The sequence below is a fragment of the Grammomys surdaster genome, unplaced genomic scaffold (genome assembly GCF_004785775.1).
Source record: "Grammomys surdaster isolate TR1022 unplaced genomic scaffold, NIH_TR_1.0 270, whole genome shotgun sequence".
Lineage (NCBI taxonomy): Eukaryota > Metazoa > Chordata > Mammalia > Rodentia > Muridae > Grammomys > Grammomys surdaster.
The window spans coordinates 3517666-3537588 of NW_021604711.1; the positions used below are offsets into that span (position 1 = coordinate 3517666).

Sequence of the window (19923 nt, forward strand, 5' to 3'; positions counted from 1 at the left end):
AAGAAGACAGGAAGGGGCCCAATAGCTCCGTTGAGCCTAAACACACTGCAAGATAGTAGCTCTCAGGAGGTGTGGGCAGGTGCAGAGGGCCAGCCGTAGCCTTAAAGACCGTGGCTGGGGGTACCTCTGCCTTCAAGAGTACCAGAGGGGTGCTACATACTCAGTAGTCACTTCCTCAGACTCAGGGAAGAGTTTCAACTGACCAAAGGGGAAACCTACTTAATGCCGCTGGTGGGTGGGGGTGCTGAGCTGAGCTATCTGTGAATCAGAGGTGAGTCTGTTGCAGATGGACTGGAGGAGAAGGACAGGGTCCCGGTATGCTCAGACCTCAAGGAGGACCACAGGCACTAGGAAAGCCTCTCCAAGTTAGGACATCATAAAAGGTGTCCTGGCAGAAGGGAGCAGAAGAATACCACAAAGTCACACAACACAACAAACCTCACTCTGGTCTGGAAAGAAGTAGCAAAGAACGGAGCTGGAGGCGGACTTTTTATGGGGTTTCTTGGGGAAGGGGCAGGCGCCGAGCTTTCCAGTGTGGGGATTGGTGGGATTTAAAGTCCGGATCTTGGGGCAAGCTCAGGGATTGGCGGAATTTGAAGTCCTGATCTTGAGCTTTTTACCCTATGGGGCGGAGCTTAACCTAGCCTTTTGGCTTTTAGAGCTGTCTATAGGCGGAGCCTCTAGTGGTTGGAGGTTGTCAGGGCCCAGGCCTGGGCATTGGGTGCACTTTGAGGGGCCTGTATTTACAATCAATGCAGTCAGATTAATTTTTCAATGTGAATTACAGGAAAATTTAAACTACAATGTGCATCACATTTTATCTGTATTTGACATACTCTTCAACATATGGTTTCTGTCAGCTTCTCTGTTCAAAGCTCTGGAGCCAAAGATCAAAGAAAAAAATCAAGAAAATGTTACTGGAAGTTTAACAATAATTGTCATTGTTTTCTTTACAATGGTGAATAACATTCCTATATATAATTCATAATTCATATGACTTTATGAACTGGATTAAAGCCTAATCTCGTCATCCACCTGGAGTGAAATTTACCTTTTGACAGCTGTAGACAAGGGAAGCATAGTGTTCAACTCATGGAGCCGAGGTAGAAGGATTGTCATGAGTTCGAGGCCAGCGTGGGTTACACAGCAAGACCTTGTCCTGAAAAACAAAACACAAAACAAAACAAAAAACATTTAGCAGCAGCCACTATTCGGGTAGTCTGCCTTACTCAAGTCATGGGTTGGTGCTATCTGTAGTCAATCAAGGCACGATGGGGCGGGGACTGACGCGAGACCCAATCAGGAATGCCACCCGTGCACAGGGGCGGGCCTTCGCCGGTTCGCTAGTTCGCGGGTCTTTGTCTCGCGCCATCTTTACACTTGATCCGTCAGCTGAGCCGGGCTGTCGGGGTGCCTCAGGCCTGTCAGCTGCCAGAGGCGGACGGGGGCGCCATGGTGAGTGCTGCCCGCAGGAACCCTTAGGGTTCCCGTTTCCTCCGCTTTGCCGTGTGCAGATGGTTTGGCTCCGGGAGACCTGTGCAGGGCAGAGCTCACAGCCTCTGTCGCCCTCTGTCTTGACGTGGCTGAGCTGCCTCACTCCCTGACTCTGCAGGGACCCTCGTCCTCAGCCGCACCCTTCTCTTGGTCCAGACTCCGGTGCCACAGCTGCTGTGTCTAACAGTGACAGCTCTGGATGCTGGAGCGGCCTGAGGTGTGGGGTGAGCCTGGGCTGGGCTATCTAGCCTCCTCATTATCCGCCTGTGTGGAGAGTGTAGTGAAAAGGCACGTGCAGAGCATCTCTCTCTTCCACACCGAATTCAGGTCCCTTGCTGTCATTGTATATCCGCTCTCTGTGGCTCTGTATACATCACTTATTCTTCCATCTTCATAACTTTGTGAAGTGTATATGCTTGGTACTCGGTTGTCAGCTCGATGGGACTGACTGTTGCTTATATTAAAAAGACACCTTTGGCTGTGTGAGGGCTTTTCCAGAGGTGACATTCCAATGGCTCTAGCCTCATGAATAGATTAATCCCTTCATGAATTCACAGTATGAGATGCTTTACTGGTGGGGCAGAGTTGGAGGAAGTTAGTCACAAGTGTGGCTGCGTGCATCAAAAGAATCTGCCCTTCTTTACAATGGTTAGAATATTTTCAAACCCCATTTAAAATCCCCATTTCCCCTAACTTTGTAAAATCTCAAATAGAACTTACAACAGTTAGTAAAACAAATCAGACTTCCTGCATCTTTGAGTGGCCTGTAACTATAATTTACATTATATACCACAGAATTCATAAGTTTTAGGTAGAAACTATTGAAAGTGTCCTGCATAGGAAAGAAACTTAAGTTTTTATAAATACTATAAATACTATAGCAAAGTTTGTATCAGTACTTGGTGTGTTGCTGTGATATTGTCTAACAATTTTGCAGTCATTTTGAGGCATTTTCCAGCATTTGCTTTTATGACAGTTTTAGCAAAAGGTTTGAGTTATATACTGAGGGCACTGCATTTGCCGAGCACACAAGACGATAGTGTGACTCCTTTGCCGGAGCCTGGGGGTTGTTCTGTTGAATTTTGCTTTAGTTCATGTGTTGTTGCACTGTGTCCAGCGCAAACGTGGCTCTAAGTCACTCACAGGGCATCATTGTATGCTTTTATAGAGGCGCTTGCAGTCTGACGGTGTGGAGAACTCCTTGAGCCAACTCCCCAGTCGAAATCTCAAAACCGGAAAGCAGAAGAGAAGCTCCAACAAGAGGCCAGTCACCTACAGTCACTGGAGGTGGTCCCAGCCGGATAGAGCAAGAAAACACAAGGCCCCAGTAAAGGTAAACGGGAAGCTATGGGTCACGTATGTGCATGTTATCTTCCTTATTCCCTTACCTTATCTAGAAACAGAAATATAAAATTATATGTATGTAACATACTCTTTATCCAAACATGACCTAGTGTAATACACCATAGCCATCAACAATTGAAAACCCACAAGATCACCGTCAAGATGGATCAGTGGGTAAAGTATCCTGACAACCTGAGATGGATCTCCAGGACTCATATGGTGAAAGGAAAGAACCAGGTCCCACAGCTTGTCCTTAGACCTCCATGTGTGCTCCGTGGCACGAGCGTGTGCATGCACTTAATTAGACACAGTTTTAAAAATCCACGTGACCATTTCAGTAGATGCAGAAACAGAAGAAAACTTAAGAAAATCCCCTTTAGTGATGGAGAGATACAGCAGCCTAGGAACATAAGCTTACATTGTACTTAAGCTGAACTATTCCAGTGATGGATACCAAAAGCAAAAATACTCAAAATAACTTTTAAAAAGATGTTAAGCCCTGATCGTTGAAAACTAGACTATATGGTTTGTTTTGGGGTTGTTGGATGTGGCCTCTTCAGCTCCTCCCTTGGCTCAGGTGGGCCTACACTTTCATAGGAGGAGGTAGAGATTGTGTTTTTGTCCTTTACGTCACTACAGATTTGTTCAGGATGAGGCCTACACACTCAAATGTGTGTTACTGTCTCCATTGTTAGTAGAAGAACAAAGTCCACAGAGAGGGGCATCCTAAATGCAGTGGAGCAGCAGGTACTGAGTCCTCTCACCCTTCCCTGCCCATTGTCTTTATCTCAAGGACCCCATCTACTGTACCAATGAGTATTTAAAGACAGGAATCTGGGATCAGGGCTCTGAGGAAGGAGGCTAGGGGTTCCATAGTATGAGGGAAGGGGGCTCTGAGGAGTTGTATCTGAGGTTGTCCTAGCCTACGTGTACAATACTGTTTGGTTAGCCAGGCTAAGTGGGGGATTATAAACCTGATTCTTTGGATTGACTACAAGTAGGTATTTTATTTTTCATCAGAGTTAGGGATGGCAAATGCTGTGGATGAATTTATAGGTCGAGGCTGACCACTAAAACCAAATGCCACTTTAATCTGAGATAGGGCTCCTTGAAGGTAACCGTTGTTAAAAAGATGCTAGTCCCCAATCTCATAGGACTAATGGCCTTTAAAAGAAGAGGGAGGGAGATCGTCCTCACGGCACTGTGAGGACACATTGGGGAAGTTGCCTATATAAGCTTGGAGAAGCCTCAGCAGGAACTGAATCAGCTGCTGTCTTCATCCTGCAGAACAGAAAATGTAGCATAAGTTATAGAAGCCCAAAGCAGCCAATGCAGGCAGGGACCCAGACTGGGGAAAACAGAACCGGAACTAATCACACCCTATTTTTGCTTCTTCAGTTCCTCATAAAAACTCTGAAATCCCTGTTTGCACATTTACAAATTTGATGCTTCCATTGGACTACTGTTAAATTAGTTTATTGACCTCCAGAGAGTCAGGGTCTTTATCATACAAAGTTCTACTCCATGAATATGGTACTCCTTTACTTGCATGTTTTAAAGGATATCCCTCACCTTTTCTGAATATTTTCACATGTAGAGTTTAATGTTTGTATAGTTTTAATTTATTGAGTTTTCTATTTGAAATGCTGCTTTACGGGAGATTCTCAGGTGTTTTTACTTCTAAATGACGAGGACAGTATAATCCTTGTTTTTCTCTTGTCATCTAACTTGGTTGGCACATCTGCTGATGCTCAGGGATGTGGCTCTCAACGGTGATGTTTGAGTTTTGGAGACAAGGTCTTACTCTGTAGACCAGGCTGGCCTCAAACTTGAATCCTCCTGCCTCTGCCTCTCAAGTGCTGGGATCACAGTCTAGCAAACCTGGCCTGCGAAGATGGGCTTCCATATTAGTCCTTCTTTCCCTCAGCTGCCGTGCTGCCTTTTCAGCTAAGAAACATCAGTCTTTATCATGAGAGGAAAGACTGTTCTGAATTCTTTGCTGAGAATCTTTACAAAGAGCTCCTGTCTTTAAAAAAAAAAAAAAGACTCAGTGGTTAAGAACATAGTCTACTTTCCTAGAGGACCTGGGTTCAATTCTTAGCACCCACATGGCAGCTCATAACCACCTGTAACTCCAGTTCTAGGATGTACAAGGCCGCCTGGCCTCTGTGTGTCCTGGACACATGTGGTACACATACATACATGCAGGCAAACCAACCATCGCATAAAATAAATAATGAAAATGGCCTTTTCATGCCTATTAGGATGATAAGATCACCTCCACCCCTCACCAGTGGAACAGAGAAATACATTAATGTGCTTTTTAATATTGAACTTTCCCATTATTCCTAGAAAACGTATCTAGGAATATATACAGTTCACTCTGTTCTTCACCAATATGTGCTTTTAACATTATTAAAATCCTCAAGGATGTAGGTATGCCTAAATCTGCATTCAGACTAGATTACCAGGACATTTATGGACAGGGATTATTTTCTTTTTCTTTCCTTCTTTTAAAAAAAAATGTGTGTGTGTGTGTGCATGCATGTATGCATGCGTGCCTGTGTGTGTGTATATGTATGTGCATGTGTGTGCTTGTGTTTATATGTGTGTATGTGTATGTCTGCGCTTGTGTGTTTGTGTGCATGCATGCTTGTGTATGTATATATGTGTGCATGCATGCATGTGTGTGTGTTACTTGAACCCAGGGCCTTGTGCATATTTTACTGAATATAATTTATCCATTTTTGCTAGGAATGGAAAAATCTGTAGGAGTAGTCTTTTGAGTTACCAAATAGTACAGAAGCAAGATATTAATGTTTTCCCCCTCCCATGATAAAGAATATAAACCAAGATGCAACATGTGGGAAACACACTCACAAAGAGTACACTCCCACATTCCTGTCTCCCGATAGGCTCAAATGCTTGAGTTGAGGAGAAGCGTTTCATTACAGGGGTTGGTGTCATTTGAGGATGTGTCTGTGGACTTCACCTGGGATGAATGGCAGAACCTGGATGACACTCAGAGGAAGCTCTACAGGGACGTGATGCTGGAGACCTACAGAAGCCTGGAGTCCTTGGGTGAGTGAAAGTCCCCAGCTGTATTAAAAACACTTCCTTTGTTAGTAAGAACAGTAACCATGCCTGAAGTTTGTTTAGCCACACATACCATTTATTATACATCATACATACATACATACATACATACATACATACATACATGTATAAACCTACCTCCAGAAATTGGCAGGTCTATGCAGACATATCACATCTTTATATGGGGAGCATCTAAATCCTCTGTTAGCTATTTTGTGGCACTGAATCACTTTAATGATGGTCATGCTTCTGTACTGCGTAAAACTGAAAGTTATACGGGCTATCCGGCTGCACTGCCGTGGGCATTAACCATCTTCTCTCTGTCCCTCCCTCACACTCTAATAGGTGTTGTCACCCACTCTTGCTTCTGTTTCTGTGAGTGCCAGTTTATCTTCCACATACAAACAAGGATGTGCAATGTTTGTCCTTTTGTGCCTGACTTACTTATCTTAGCAAAAACATTCTTCGGTTCCAACCCAAGATAAGTTTGGGTTTGTTAGTGAACAATATTCCCTTACGCATACGTACCTTTAAAAAAGATTTATTTATGTATATTTTGTATATGAGTTCTTTGTCTGCATGTATGTCAGAAGATAGCACCAGATAGTTGTGAGGTGCCATGTGGCATGTGGTTGGTGGGAACTCAACTCAGGTCCTTTGGGAGACCAGTGAGTACTCTTACCACTGATCTACCTCTCCAGCCCATAAATACTTTTTTTTTTTTTTAAAGACAAGATCTCATATAGCCCACTATTATCCTGAGCTCATGATCAAGGTAATACTGTTTTCATTTTTCTTTTAATATATTCAGTGATAGCTGCACCATAAAGGTGGTTCTATTTCTAGTTTTTCATAGTGATTTTATGTTCCCAGTGAAGGATAATGTGTCTTCTTCTGTGTCCTCGTTAGTATTTGTTGTTTATGATTTTGGGGATATTCCAGCTGCAAGTGTAGTGACACTTGGTTGTGGTTTTCATTTGCATTTTCTGCTGTTTACAGGTACTGGCCATTTATTGATGGGTCTCTGAGTCATTTGCATGCCTTTGGAAAAATACCTACCTACTCAAGTCATTTGCTCAACTTTTAATGAACTGATTTTTTTTTCTGTTAACTACCTTATATAGTCCAGGAATCAGCCCCTTGTACAGTTGCAGACATTTTCGTTGGTTCTGTCGGTTGACCTTCACTCTAGCATTGGCTTTTCTTTATAGAAGGTTTTGTTTATGAAACCCCAGTTGTCAGCTTTTGTTGTAAATGGCCGTGATTTGAAGTCATGTCATCTCTGTCCTGGGTCTGATGGTGCAGGTCTGTGTTTCCAGTTCTCTGGAACTTGAGGAGGAAGCATTACTATACCCAGGACTTCCAGACCCATCTGGCCACATAGAGATGCCAGTCTCAAAAAGGGAAAAAATCTCTTTGAATTGATATTCAGCTTCCTTGTTTTTTATTTCAGTTAGTTTCAGCTCTTGCATTTATGTCTGATATATTTTAATTAGATTCCTGAATACGGTAAGATATAGGGGTCTGATATCTTTCTGTACACATGAGAGTATAGAGTTTGCACCAGTTAGAGAAGAGAACCTCCTTTCTAAATTTTCCTACTGCCTCTGGGGAAAACCAGATGGCTGCAAGGTCTGGACTCGTTGTTTCTGTTGTTCTGTTGTCTGTCTACTTTTATGCCAGTTCTGTGCTGTCTTACTGTACTCCTGTGTGCTGTTGCTCTGCCATATGTCTCACCATGTTCCTGTGTGCTGTTGCTCTGCCGTATGTCTTACCATGTTCCTGTGTGCTGTTGCTCTGCCGTATACAACGACTGATTTGTTTTATTTTTCAAGGATGCTTTGACTGCCTGGGGTATTTTGTGTTTCTCTATGAAGATTAGGATTGTTTTTTCCCTAGTTCTATGGAAATGCTGTTGGTACTTAGATGGGGATTCCATTGAATTGGTAAGTCAGCATGAATAGTGTGGAAATTTCATCAATATTGAATTCAATATTGTGTGTGTGTCTGTGTGTCTGTTTTGTGTGATAAAGGTTTGTTAAGGGAGAGGACAGGCAGAAGAAGTTTAGTACTTCTCGATGCCAGTGTGTTGGTCAGCTCCTCCGACTTCCTCTTGGCCCTGGTATGTATCTTCTTCACAGCCTTCTTGATGAAGCTGACTATCCTTGGAGTTACTGCAGATCTGATGGGGTGCCACTCACAGGGCAGAAACTGCACATTCCCACAGAAATGTGACGTGCTTCAGGAGACGTTAGCACCGTCAGCAGTGACTCTGCTTGTTCATGTTCCTTCTCACTCTGAGGTCTGAGGTGAGGCCAACAGCCACGCATAGCCTCGAGCCATGGTTGCTGCTCTGCAATGGCGGCTGCAGCAGGAAGCCCATCATTTCAGTCGTAATGGTCCTTTATGTACTGAGTCTGGTTTGGTTTTTTTTGTAAAATTTGAATAGTATTACTGTCTTGTCTTTGTAAAAAGGATTTATGAACTTTATATGAGTGCTCCATTGTTATGCACACCTGCATGCCAGAAGAGGGCATTGGATCCCATTACAGATGGTTGTGAGCCACCATGTGGGTGCTGGGAACTGAACTCAGGACCTCTGGAAGAGCAGCCACTGCTCTTAACCACTGAGCCATCATCTCTCCAGCCCATGTTACTGTCTTTCTAGCTCAGCAGTTTCATTAAAGAGACTACTGGATAGGGCTGGGGAGATGACCCAATTAAAAAATTACGGTTTTAACATTCATTTGTTCCAATTAATATTTATTTATTTATGTTTTAAGATTTATTTATTTATTTTATGTATGCAAATACACTCGCTGTCTTCACACATACCAGAAGAGGGCATCAGGTCCTATTATAGATGGTTGTGAGCCACCATGTGGTTGCTGGGACTTGAACTCAGGACCTCTGGAAGAGCACTCTTAACTGCTGACCCATCTCTCCAGCCTCCCCAATTAATTTTTAAACTTACTTTCTTTCATACTCATTAGTCATCCGGTAGGATATAATTTCCAATTTTATCTATCTGTCTATCTATCTGTCTATCTATCTATCATCTGTCTCTTTGTGATTAGAGAGGACATTATGAATTCAGGGGTTTGTTTGTTTGTTTTTAAATTTGCTGGGACTTCCTTTGTTTCCTAACATTTGCTCTGTCCTGAGCAGTGATGTGCCCTCCACCAGCCATGAGATAATGGTGCTCTCAGCAGGAGCTCACAGCCTGTCAGTGTCTCTTAGACTCTTTTGTTCCCCTGTAGGCTTTGATTCCAGCGGTTCTCTGTAAATTTCCTGTCAGAATGACCTGCCCTTTGGCTGTTGGTGGCTGTTGCAGTCCTCAGATACTATTGTACTACAGTCTGCCTCTTCTGTATGATCTGATGACATGCGCTCTACAGCCTGGGTGTTCAGCACATGTGCATCTCTTCACACATCGACTCTTTGACTCGATCCCTTCTCCTCCTCCGCCTCTTCTTCTTTTATAGGTTTTGATTCTGTTTGAACTGGTTGCTTTGGGTCCCATTGGCATGTTAGGGCCATCCCTTTGTATCAGTTCACATGTATTATTTCCTAATAAATGGTTTTCTGTTCTGCAGCACGCCACTGAATCTGTTATTTTTGTCTATTCAAATGGTTTATATATATACTGGGAAGTAGTTTTGTTTACATTTAAGAATATTTTTGATAAATGAGGACATATTTCTGACATTTTTGGGTGGCTATATTCGATGTTCTTTTCCTCTGTGTTAATTTTTTGTTTAATGGTTTTCTATATTTATCCACTTTCTTATTTTTCTTTTGTGTATCTTGCTGTATTGTTTAATTTTATATGTTCATGTGTTTCAGTAATGGTAGTCACGATCTGTTCACATATTGTGTAGCATCTCTTAAGCCTGTGTATTAGGTAAGGTTCTTTAGAGCAATGGTTCTCAACCTGTGTTGTGAGTCAACCACTTAGGGGGTCAAATGACTTTTTTACAGGGGTCATCTAAGACCATTGGAAAACACAGATATTTACATTATAATTCCTAAAAGTAGCAAATTACAGTTATGAAGTAGCAACACAAATAATTTTATGGCTAGGGGGGTCACCACAACATGATGAACTATATTAAAGGGTCAAAATGTTAGGAAGATTGAGAACCATTGCACTAGAGGAACAGAACATCAGTGACTGTGTGTGCATGTGTGTGTTCGCACATGTGTGTGTGTGTGTGTGTTAAAAGAGAGTTGTTAGAATATCTTATAGCTGATAGGGAAAGGTTGTCAGACAATGGCTCGCTACATCCTGGAGAGCCTGAGAACCCAGTACTTCTCAGTCCACAAGGCCAGATACCTCAGTCGTCTCAGTCTAGTGTTTCAGGCCTGGAGGAATCCTGGAGAGTCACTGATCTTCAGTCCATTGTGGAAATTGAAGAAGGTAGAGTCTGATATCAGGAAAGAATGTCACTGGCAGCAGAGATGAGCACAGTCACCAGCCAAGGAGAGCAGGCAGGCAAGCAAACAGCACCCCTTTCCCCTCGGGCCTCCTGTATCTGTGCTGACAGAAGGTGCTGCTACCTGGGGAGGGTCTTCTCTCAGCTAATTCTTCCTGGGAGTACCCACTTAGATCCCCTCAGAGGCTTGTTCCTTACTGATTCCAGACCCCATTAAGTTGGCAAGATTAATCACCACAGGCTGATCTAGTGCTGATGAATTCCTTCAGTTTTTGTTTTAGAAAGTCCATCTCTCAGCTTTTGAAAGTTAACCTCTAGATACAGTGTTCTCCGTTGGCAGTGGCTTTGTTTTTGTTTGTTCGTTTTAACTTTGAGTCAACCCATCTCTTATGCCCTCACCTGTTGAACTCCTTTTGCACTCTGGAGTCCTTTAAAGCAGGCTTTGCTTTTGACAGTCTTATTATACATCAGAACCTTTTTTTTTTGTGACAAATCTAGATGTTCATTTATTTGGGATCTAGAAGTTCATATATTTCTCTTGAATTTGGATTTTATTTGTCATTTATTTCACTGAATAATTTATTTATTTGGATCTTAAAAAATTTGGTGTGTGTATGTGTGTAGTGTATTTGCTTGTGTGCATGACTGTTTGCAAGTTCATACACATGTACATGAACATTTGGAGGCCAGATGATAGGATGATGTTAGTGGTATCTCTTCTCTCTCCTCCCCCTCCCCCCTTCTCCTCCCCCTTCTCTCTTCTCTCTCTTCTCTCTCCTCTCCTCTCTCCCCTTTCTCCTCCCTCCTCCCCCTCCCCCCCTTTATCCCCTGTATCTTAATTCCAAAAGCAACTCGAGGAAAAAATTTGGTTTACAGGTCATAGCTGGGGCCGGCCCTGTCACATCAATAGCTAACCAAGTAAATTCTCCTCAAGCTTGCCTACAGGTCAGTTTCAACTGAGGTTCCCATTCCCAGATAACTAGCTTTTGTCAAGTTGACAAAAACAAAAACCTCAAGTGACACCTTGAGACAGGGTCTCTCACTGAACCTGAAATTTCCTGTTTAGGCTGGCTGGATGGATGGCAAACTCCTGGGATCCCCTTGTCTCTGCCTCCGCATCGTTTTTTTGTTTGTTTGTTTGTTTTTTGTTTTGTTTTGTTTTTTGAAATAGGGTTTTCCCATGTCTTTCCAGTTCACTTGGAATTTGCAGTGTAGTCCAGGCTAGTCTCTGACTCCTGAGTTTCTTGTTTGAGTCACCTGAATGCTGAGAATTACAGGTGGCGCCCACCATGCCTGACTGAATGTTTTGTTCTGGTTTGGTTTTTATGTCCAATCTGTATTGTATTTGGAACACCAGTCACACAAATGCTTAAATCAGAAGTCTTAAAGGTTTTCTTCATTAAAAGATGGTTGGAGGGCTAGAGAGATAGCTTAGCAGTTAAGAGCACTGGCTGCTCTTCCAGAGGACCTGGGTTCGAGTACACATGTGGCAACTCAACTATCTGTGACTCTGGTCCTAGGGGCTCCACCCATCTTTCCTTTAATTCACTGGTACTGCGTGCACGTGGTGTATAGACATAGATGCTGGCAAAACATTCATACAGAATAAAATAAAAAGAAATAAAATTAATTTTTTCCATTTTAAAATCTGACATGTCTTTAATCCTAGCACTTAGGAGGCAAAGGGAAGTGGATTGGTGAGTTTGAGGCCAGCCTGATCTGCATAGTGAGCTCCAGTACAGCCAGAGCTACACCGCATAGTGAGACCCTATGTCCAAAAACCTCAAAAACCACCAACAAAAGAACCCCAAACCAAAACCAAACAAAAACAATACAAAATCTTACATTATTCTAAACATTATTCTTTGCAGAAGAGCTCTGCCATTGAGACACTCATCTTTTTGTTTTCCTTAAGTTTTTGTTGAGTCTCACCTTCAAAATTCAGATTGCTTGAACATTTTTTTTAAAAATGTATAGTGTGTATATTTGTGTGTGTATGTATGTGTGTGTGTACAGTTACATGCCATGACATACACCTAGGGGTCAAGCGTCAGAGGGCTAGGGACAGAACTCAGATGGTGAGGCTCTGTATCTGGTGCACTGACCTGCTGAGCCGTCTTGAAAGCTGAATCACTTTGGTTTGCAGTCTCCTCTGTCTCCTACATATCTAAGTCAGTCTGTCTTTCCTTCCCTCCTTCTTTCTTTCTCTCTTTGTTTGTCTTTCTTTTCTTCTGTCTTTTTTATTGAATTGTATTATGTCTCTTAGTTTTCTTAAAATCATTCCTAGATTTCTAATTCGTGTTTGTTTGTTTGTTTGTTTGTTTATAGTGCTGGGGATTAATTTAGGGCTTCATGTAGATTAGGCAAGTGTTCTGTCACTGAGCTGTATTCCCAACACCTTTTTTATTCTTAGCTAGGGCCTTATTAAGTTGCTCAGACAGACTTTGCACTGGCCTTCCTTCTGCCTTAGCATCTGAAGCGGCTGAGAGCACAGGCCTGCAAGAGTCCCCGCTTGCTTTCTTCTCAAGCCATTTCACTTTCCTTACTAAAGGCATGGTTCCCGAGCACAAGGAATAGAAACGTCTCACAGAAGGTTCAGATGTGTCTAGCCATCACTCGTTTGCCAAAGGTGTGGTCTTTCTGCTGTGAACTTGACTTAGCATTTGGTAGTCTTACATTATTTCCCATCAGCAGGCCACTGCATTACCAAACCTGACGTGATCTTTAAGTTGGAGCAAGGAACTGGGCCATGGAGAATAGAAGACGTCCCAAAGCAGTGCCGGCCAGGTCAGTGAATGCACCCTGGACAAACGACAGGACGAGCAGACTCTCACAGACACTGGCCATGCTGAGCTGTTCTTATTGAGCCGTTGCTCCTAGTCTTGGGTACAGTTTGGTGCGATGCCTCACATAATTCCTGTGTGCATGCTCCAAGGACACTCACGTGACCTTTTACTCTCTTTTTAATTTTGCTGCATAGATTTTCTTTAACTGCATGGAGCGTCACAGACACTTTGGTTAGTTGGTTGGCTACTGCCGCTGCCTTCTCAGTTGTCTGTGCTTTCTACCGGAAGCATTTTTGGCTGGGTTAGTTCTTTTATCATGAGATATTTGGTTATCTCCTAATCATTGCACTTCTAAAATTAGACATGCAAATAATTACAAATATATCTGTACATAAAGAGCTTACATCATGTTGAAAAAAAATTAAAAACACATAATATTTAGTTGTAAGATAAGAGTCACAAAGGATGCTTTATCATAAAACAAGAAATAGAAGTATACACTGTTTTATTCCAGGAAAAGTCTAAAGGGAAGGGAATTTTAAGGAGACTATTATTTATTTAGCTTAATCTTGACACTTCTTTTTTTTCCAATATTTGGTATATCTAATACATAGGTGGGCATAAAATATAGATTTGTGTTTTAGTCCTTATATATATGGAAATTGGTAGCTTAATATAGATACTTATATTACAGTTTTTCAGGCATTAACTAAGGGGTTGGTGAGGAAATCGGAAAATTAGGCCCAGCATCTCCTGTCCCACGGCTAGAATGCGTGCGAGTTAGGAGTTCTCAGAGCGGGAAGGGGGAAGCGATGCTTGACAGGAAAAGTGGTGTCTGCTGAGATGGAGTGTAAGTGAGGCAAGGCTTTTGTGTTGAAAGGCTGAAGTTTCTGTGTCGATGTGGAAGTTGTCATCAGCAGTCTCTGAAAGTAATTTGAAGACAATAGACTTACATAGAAGACCTCACTTACAATGTAGACGACAGCTTAATAAAAAGTGGAAGCTTCCAGAAGCAGAGAGTTACAAAGTAGGGCTGCATGGGCCTTCATTTAAGTGAAGAATGACAGCACTGTGATTTCAGAAACACTCAGAAAACATTCAAACAGTGGTGGCCATCACTTAGTCTCCTGAATGAAATCCACTAGTCTGGCAGGGCAGGCTGGAGCTTCCTGACCCCACTAAGGTTCTCGGAAGCACAAAATAGATGTTGATTAGGAATTGGGAGGGTTTAGCTTAGCTGTTTTCATACAGGAATACGGCCATTTGTGTCTGCAAACCCACCCCCCTAAATTTCTACTGTAGTTCCTTGTGAAACAGTGAAAACTGAGCATACAGATAGCAGCCGTTTCCTAAGTCTACACTTAGGTGAAACACAAGCTGGGCAAACCTCCATCCTCAGAGAGCTAGCTGATGAGGACCTTACCTTTACAGATCAGAAAGAAGGAACGTGGGATGCACTGTAAGAAAGAGCCAGGGGAAGGGAGGGGGGAAACGGTAGATGGAAAGGACATGCTGAAATATACAGCCAGGCAGTTGGTGAATATTGAACGATCTTGCATTTCAAATGAATTAAACACCTTAAATCAATGAAGTGATGTGATTTTACATTGTAAACTCTACGTCACAGATCCACTGGGGACACACTGGATATATCATATAGCAATATTACTTTTAAATTATAATGGAATGACAATGAGAAGGCAGATCTTCATCTTTATGCTGTAATATGAGCTTGGCGACTTGTTTTCTTTTAGATGCCCAGAAAGTAACGGACCTGAATGAAATCAGCCAGGACAATGAAGAGAGACAGTTGTGGCACCTTGTAATTACCAACAGCAACACGTCAAGGGAGGAGAAAGTTAAATTAGGAAAAATACTTAATGTGAGCTCAAACTGTGTTTCAAATCTGACTGTAAAGAATGGAAACTCCTCAGGAATGAGGCCTGAGGCACTTACTGCGTGGCAGAGCATACCTCCCCCTACGGAGCCTGATGGCTCCCTGGCTGACAAGCGCCCCATACACGCAGAGTGTCATGGGCTGTATAACAGGGCTCTGAGTACTCGGCAGCATTTTCAGTGTAGTAGTCAAGAGGTGACCTGCAACACAAAGGCATTATGGATGAATAAGAGCTTTCACATTGCACATAGGTCCAGTGAGTTTGATGAGTCTGAGAAAGCACCTGATGAGGTAGCTCTTAATGCCCAAGAGATGAGCTGGGTTCGGGAGGAAACTTTTGAATGTAGTATTTGTAAGAAAATATTCTATACAGAGTTTAAGCTCACTAAACATAAGAAAATACACAAAGGACAGAAATACTATACATGTAGGGATTGTGAGAAAACCTTCATTAAGAAACCATACCACAAAGACCAGAGGATTCATGCGGGGGGAGTCAGGTCCCATAGATGTAAGCAATGTGAGAAATGCTTTCATCAGAAAACCCAGCAAAATGTGCCCCAGAGAGTCCCCAGAGAAGCCAAACTCTATGAAATTTATCAGTCTGAAAAAAGTTTTAGTGAGAAGCCAAATCTCAGACAGTATCAGAGGACCTGTGCCGGTTATAAACCCTATGGATGTAACATGTGTGGAAAGTCCTTTTACCGGAAGTCACACCTCAGCAGGCACCAGAGAATTCACACAGGTGAGAAACCCTATGGCTGTAAAGAGTGCAAAAAAACTTTCTACCATAAGTCCTCCCTCACGATCCATCAGAGAACTCACACAGGCGAGAAGCCCTATGAGTGTAAAAAATGCAGGAAAACTTTCTACTGTAAGTCAGACCTGAATGTCCATCATAGAACTCACACAGGCGAGAAGCCCTATGAGTGTGACCAATGTAGGAAAACGTTCTACTCTAAGTCACACCTCATTATACATCAGAAAATTCACACAGGTGACAAGCCATACGAATGTGAAGAGTGTCAGAAAACTTTCAATCGTAAGTCAAACCTTACCGTGCATCAGAAAACACACACAGGGGAGAAACCTTACGAATGCAATGTATGTAGGAAAACTTTTCACCGTCGCTCACACCTCAACATGCACCAGGGAACTCACACTGGCGAGAAACCCTACAAATGTAAAGAGTGTGGGAAAGCGTTCTACCAGAAGTCGAGCCTCAGCAGACATCAGAGAAACCACACAGGGAGCAGACCGTACGCATGTGAAGAATGTAGGAAAACCTTCCTCCATAAGTCCTCCCTCACTGTCCATCAGAGGAGCCACACAGGCTACAAACCATACTCGTGTGAGGAATGCAGGAAAACATTTTACAGTAAGTCGCATCTCACGGTTCATCAGAGGACCCACACAGGCGAGAAGCCCTACGAATGTAAGCTGTGCAAGAAGGCTTTCCACCAGAAGTCATATCTTAACAGGCATCAGGTAACTCATGAAAGTGAGAAACAATTTCAGTGTCAAGAATGTAGGAAAACGTTTTATCATAAGTCATCCCTCAATGTACATCAGAGAATCCACCTGAGGGAGCGCCTGTGAGTCTAACGTGGGAGCTCTGTACGCAGAAACCATCAGCAGGCTTCAGGCAGGGTGCACGTAGGGCGATTCCTATAAATGTGACAGTGCGGACAATGTTTTTGCAAGAAGGGACACCTTTGCAGGCGTTAAGTTTATATAGAAAATTCTGTGTGGCACAAGTTGGCTGTCTTCTCTGGAACACAGTCTCCATTATGTGGTCTGTATGACCATGTAAAAGCCATATACATGCACACACACACACACACACACACACACACACACACGTATGATGATCACTACTTTGAGCCAGGCCCACAGAAATACTTTTAAGTTTTTTTTCTTCCTTCCTGAGTTCACACGAGCTCTGGCCCTGAGATGAACGTGACCTACAAGATAGCCTTGACATCTATTGTCAGAAAGTCCCCGATTTAAGAGAAATAGAACTGACTGGAGATAGCTCATTTTTATCCCCAAATACTCTTTAGTTTGAGGAATACTTTCTCAAGCCATTACGCATGGTGCTTTTATAGAATGCAATAATTCACTTGATACAGTTGGGAGAACTTACATGCTTTAATATTTCAGAATTTGTACACAAGGGAAACTTGTACAAATTGAGAATACTTTATCAGAGACGTTTCATTGAACAGTTTGAATAAATCAAATATGAGTAAGTTAACACATGAAACTTTGAACGAAACTTCCATGTCAGAAGTTTATAATGAAGGCAAATTATCAGTCTTTGTAATTTTAATATTAACTTTCAAATGGAGGTACACATGTGCCAATAAATATGTGAGTGATATTCCTGTCTGTCAGAGCACATTGTGTCTGGGAACATTTGTGGTTATTGTAACTGGAGGTTGGAGTTGCTACTGGCATGCAGTAATAGGGGTCAGCTGTGTTGTTTAAACAGCTTGTACTGCACAGAACATTCCCTTATGCACTTACATATTTGGGTGTTTTATATTAATGGAAAATTCCCTTGGTGGGACCTAGATTAATTACAGTAAATGTGTTTGCTCTATACATGTCTTCCTTTGTTAAATGGACTGAGGTACAAGTGTAGACCAGTGGTAAAAGTACGTGTAACGTTCATGAGACCCTGGTTTCAGCCCCACTACAAACATGCATAAACTAAAACCTAAAAATCTCCACATCAAATACCGTTCTAGCGCGTCTTCCTTCTTTCTCAAATATCACACTTTCCCCACGTTGTGCCAGTGTAAGTAAGTATGTGTGGACATTGCTATTTAACGATCCCATAGGTAAGCAAGACTTTTTCTAGAGTGCAAAGCTAATATAAAGCGTGTCGGTTGATCTAATGGAAACATTATCCATGTAGAAATGAACACATCAAGTCCCTGTTCACAGCTGACAAAGAGCCACGAGCAACAGTTCTCACGCCGGCTTCAGTGCTCTTGGTGAGCGACAACTCAATGTCTGTTTATTTGTGCCGCCCCATCCCTACACTCCGTCCTCCATATGAAACCACTGAACAGAAGCGGACCGCTTTAATTTACCTAGTTCTCTCTGAACACTGCTGTGTCACCGACAGCACAGGTCTTTTGTCACTACACATTTTGCTCTAGCCCTAAAGATGGTTTTACCCTACACTGCCTTGAATAAAACACTTTGTATAACGTACAACACCATTTTCTCTTATAAATCTGTAAGTCTTGTATTGAGACTCGTGTCTTACGATCAGTGTGTTTGAGATGCCAATGGGAAGCTGTCCCAATTAGCTTCTCTGGTACTGTGGTAAAACACTGACCAAAAGCAACTTGAAGAAGAGAGGCTTTATTTGGCTTACACTTCCATGTCACAGTCTGAGACTGAGGTAGTCAGGGGCAGGAATTGAAGCAGAGACCATGAAGGAATGCTGCTCACTGGCTTACTTCCCATGGCCTGCTCAGCCTGCTAAGGCATGGTGGAGACTGTGTTACAGAGGATGGCTGCCCACCGATAGCTTTGTGTGTGTGTGCATGTGCAACATTCTGCCTACATGTATGCTTGCAGGTTAGAAGAGGGCACCAGATCTCATTATAGATGGTTGTGAGACACCAGGTGAGTGCTGAGAATTGAATTCAGGACCTCTGGAAGAGCAGCCAGTGCTCTTAAATGCCAAGCCATCTCTCCAGCACCCTGGTTTTGTTTTGTTTTGTTTTGTTTTTGGCTATGGTTTCTCTGTGTAGTCCTGGTTGTCCTGGCAGTCACTCTGTAAACCAGGCTGGCTTTGAACTCAGAGATCCACCTGCCTCTGCTTCCCAAGTGCTGGAATTAAAGGTCCATGCTACCACTGCCTGGCTACCAGTAGCATTCTTAGAGACTGAACTCTTCATAATTAAATAAAATCTTGCTCTGTTAACATTAATATCACCAAGATGAGGACAGTTGATGCAGAGATAATGTCTTCATTAGCACTACCAGGTCATATGTGACTAGTTGTCCCATCTGTAGGGTTGACATTCTCTGTCCACACGGAATAGTTATCAAGTTGCAAATTCCAGGAAAGAAGTGAATGAATGCCAACATTGTCCCAGTCCAGTTACTCTGTTCCTATCATTTCCTCATTCAAAACTCCTTTCCTGGGCAGCTAGCATCTTATGTGCATTGACTCTGGTCCTCTAACTCCATTTTGAAATGACCAAAAAGCTGATCATGATTTCCTATGCACGGACCATGAACATCCCACCACCTTGTTAGAAGGATGCCCTTGCCCTACTCTAAAGAGGAGACCTCACCTAGGTTGGGCCCAAGCCCCGCAGCACATAGTAAGGAAACTCAGTCACACTCCTAACATATCTTGGCAATACATAGTGAACTTTTCTGACACACAACTTTGCTCTCATAACTGAAGTTTGGAAACCCTTGGTCTATAACACAGTCCAACAGGACCCAAGTGCCCCCTGCCCTTCCAAAAACTAACTAAAATGTAGTTTCTGTATTTCTGGCATGAATAGCATTGCCTTTTATTTCCTTAACACTGAAACTTTAAAAGCTTCTAGACAGTTTATACATAGGCATTTATACGCAGATATCTAGAGATCTAAGGTAGGTAACACATATCCAACTTAGGAGTTACCTATATATTTTTTCCTTTTCATGAATAAACAGTGCTCAGATTGTCCTCTTCCTCACCCCTAACTTTTAATTTCTCACCAATCTCAAAAGTTATAAAATCCTTTCTCTGACAACCGAAATTATTTTTTAGCATAACACAAAAATGTCAACCTCTCCTGGCTTCCTCTAAATCATTTGACATCTTAAATATTTACTGAAATAAATCTGG

At 42.5% G+C, this 19923-nt stretch overlaps 1 protein-coding gene across 1 annotated transcript; it reads left to right on the top strand.

The window, feature by feature from the left end:
• Positions 1–1366: 1366 nt before the first annotated feature.
• On the top strand, positions 1367–17436 carry LOC114628576 (zinc finger protein 39-like). The gene is made up of 5 exons (XM_028776452.1): positions 1367–1455; positions 2663–2827; positions 5793–5919; positions 13065–13157; positions 14911–17436. The coding sequence occupies exons 1-5, from the start codon at positions 1453–1455 to the stop codon at positions 16650–16652; spliced, it is 2130 nt and encodes a 709-aa protein (XP_028632285.1). The 5' UTR covers positions 1367–1452; the 3' UTR covers positions 16653–17436.
• Positions 17437–19923: the final 2487 nt, after the last annotated feature.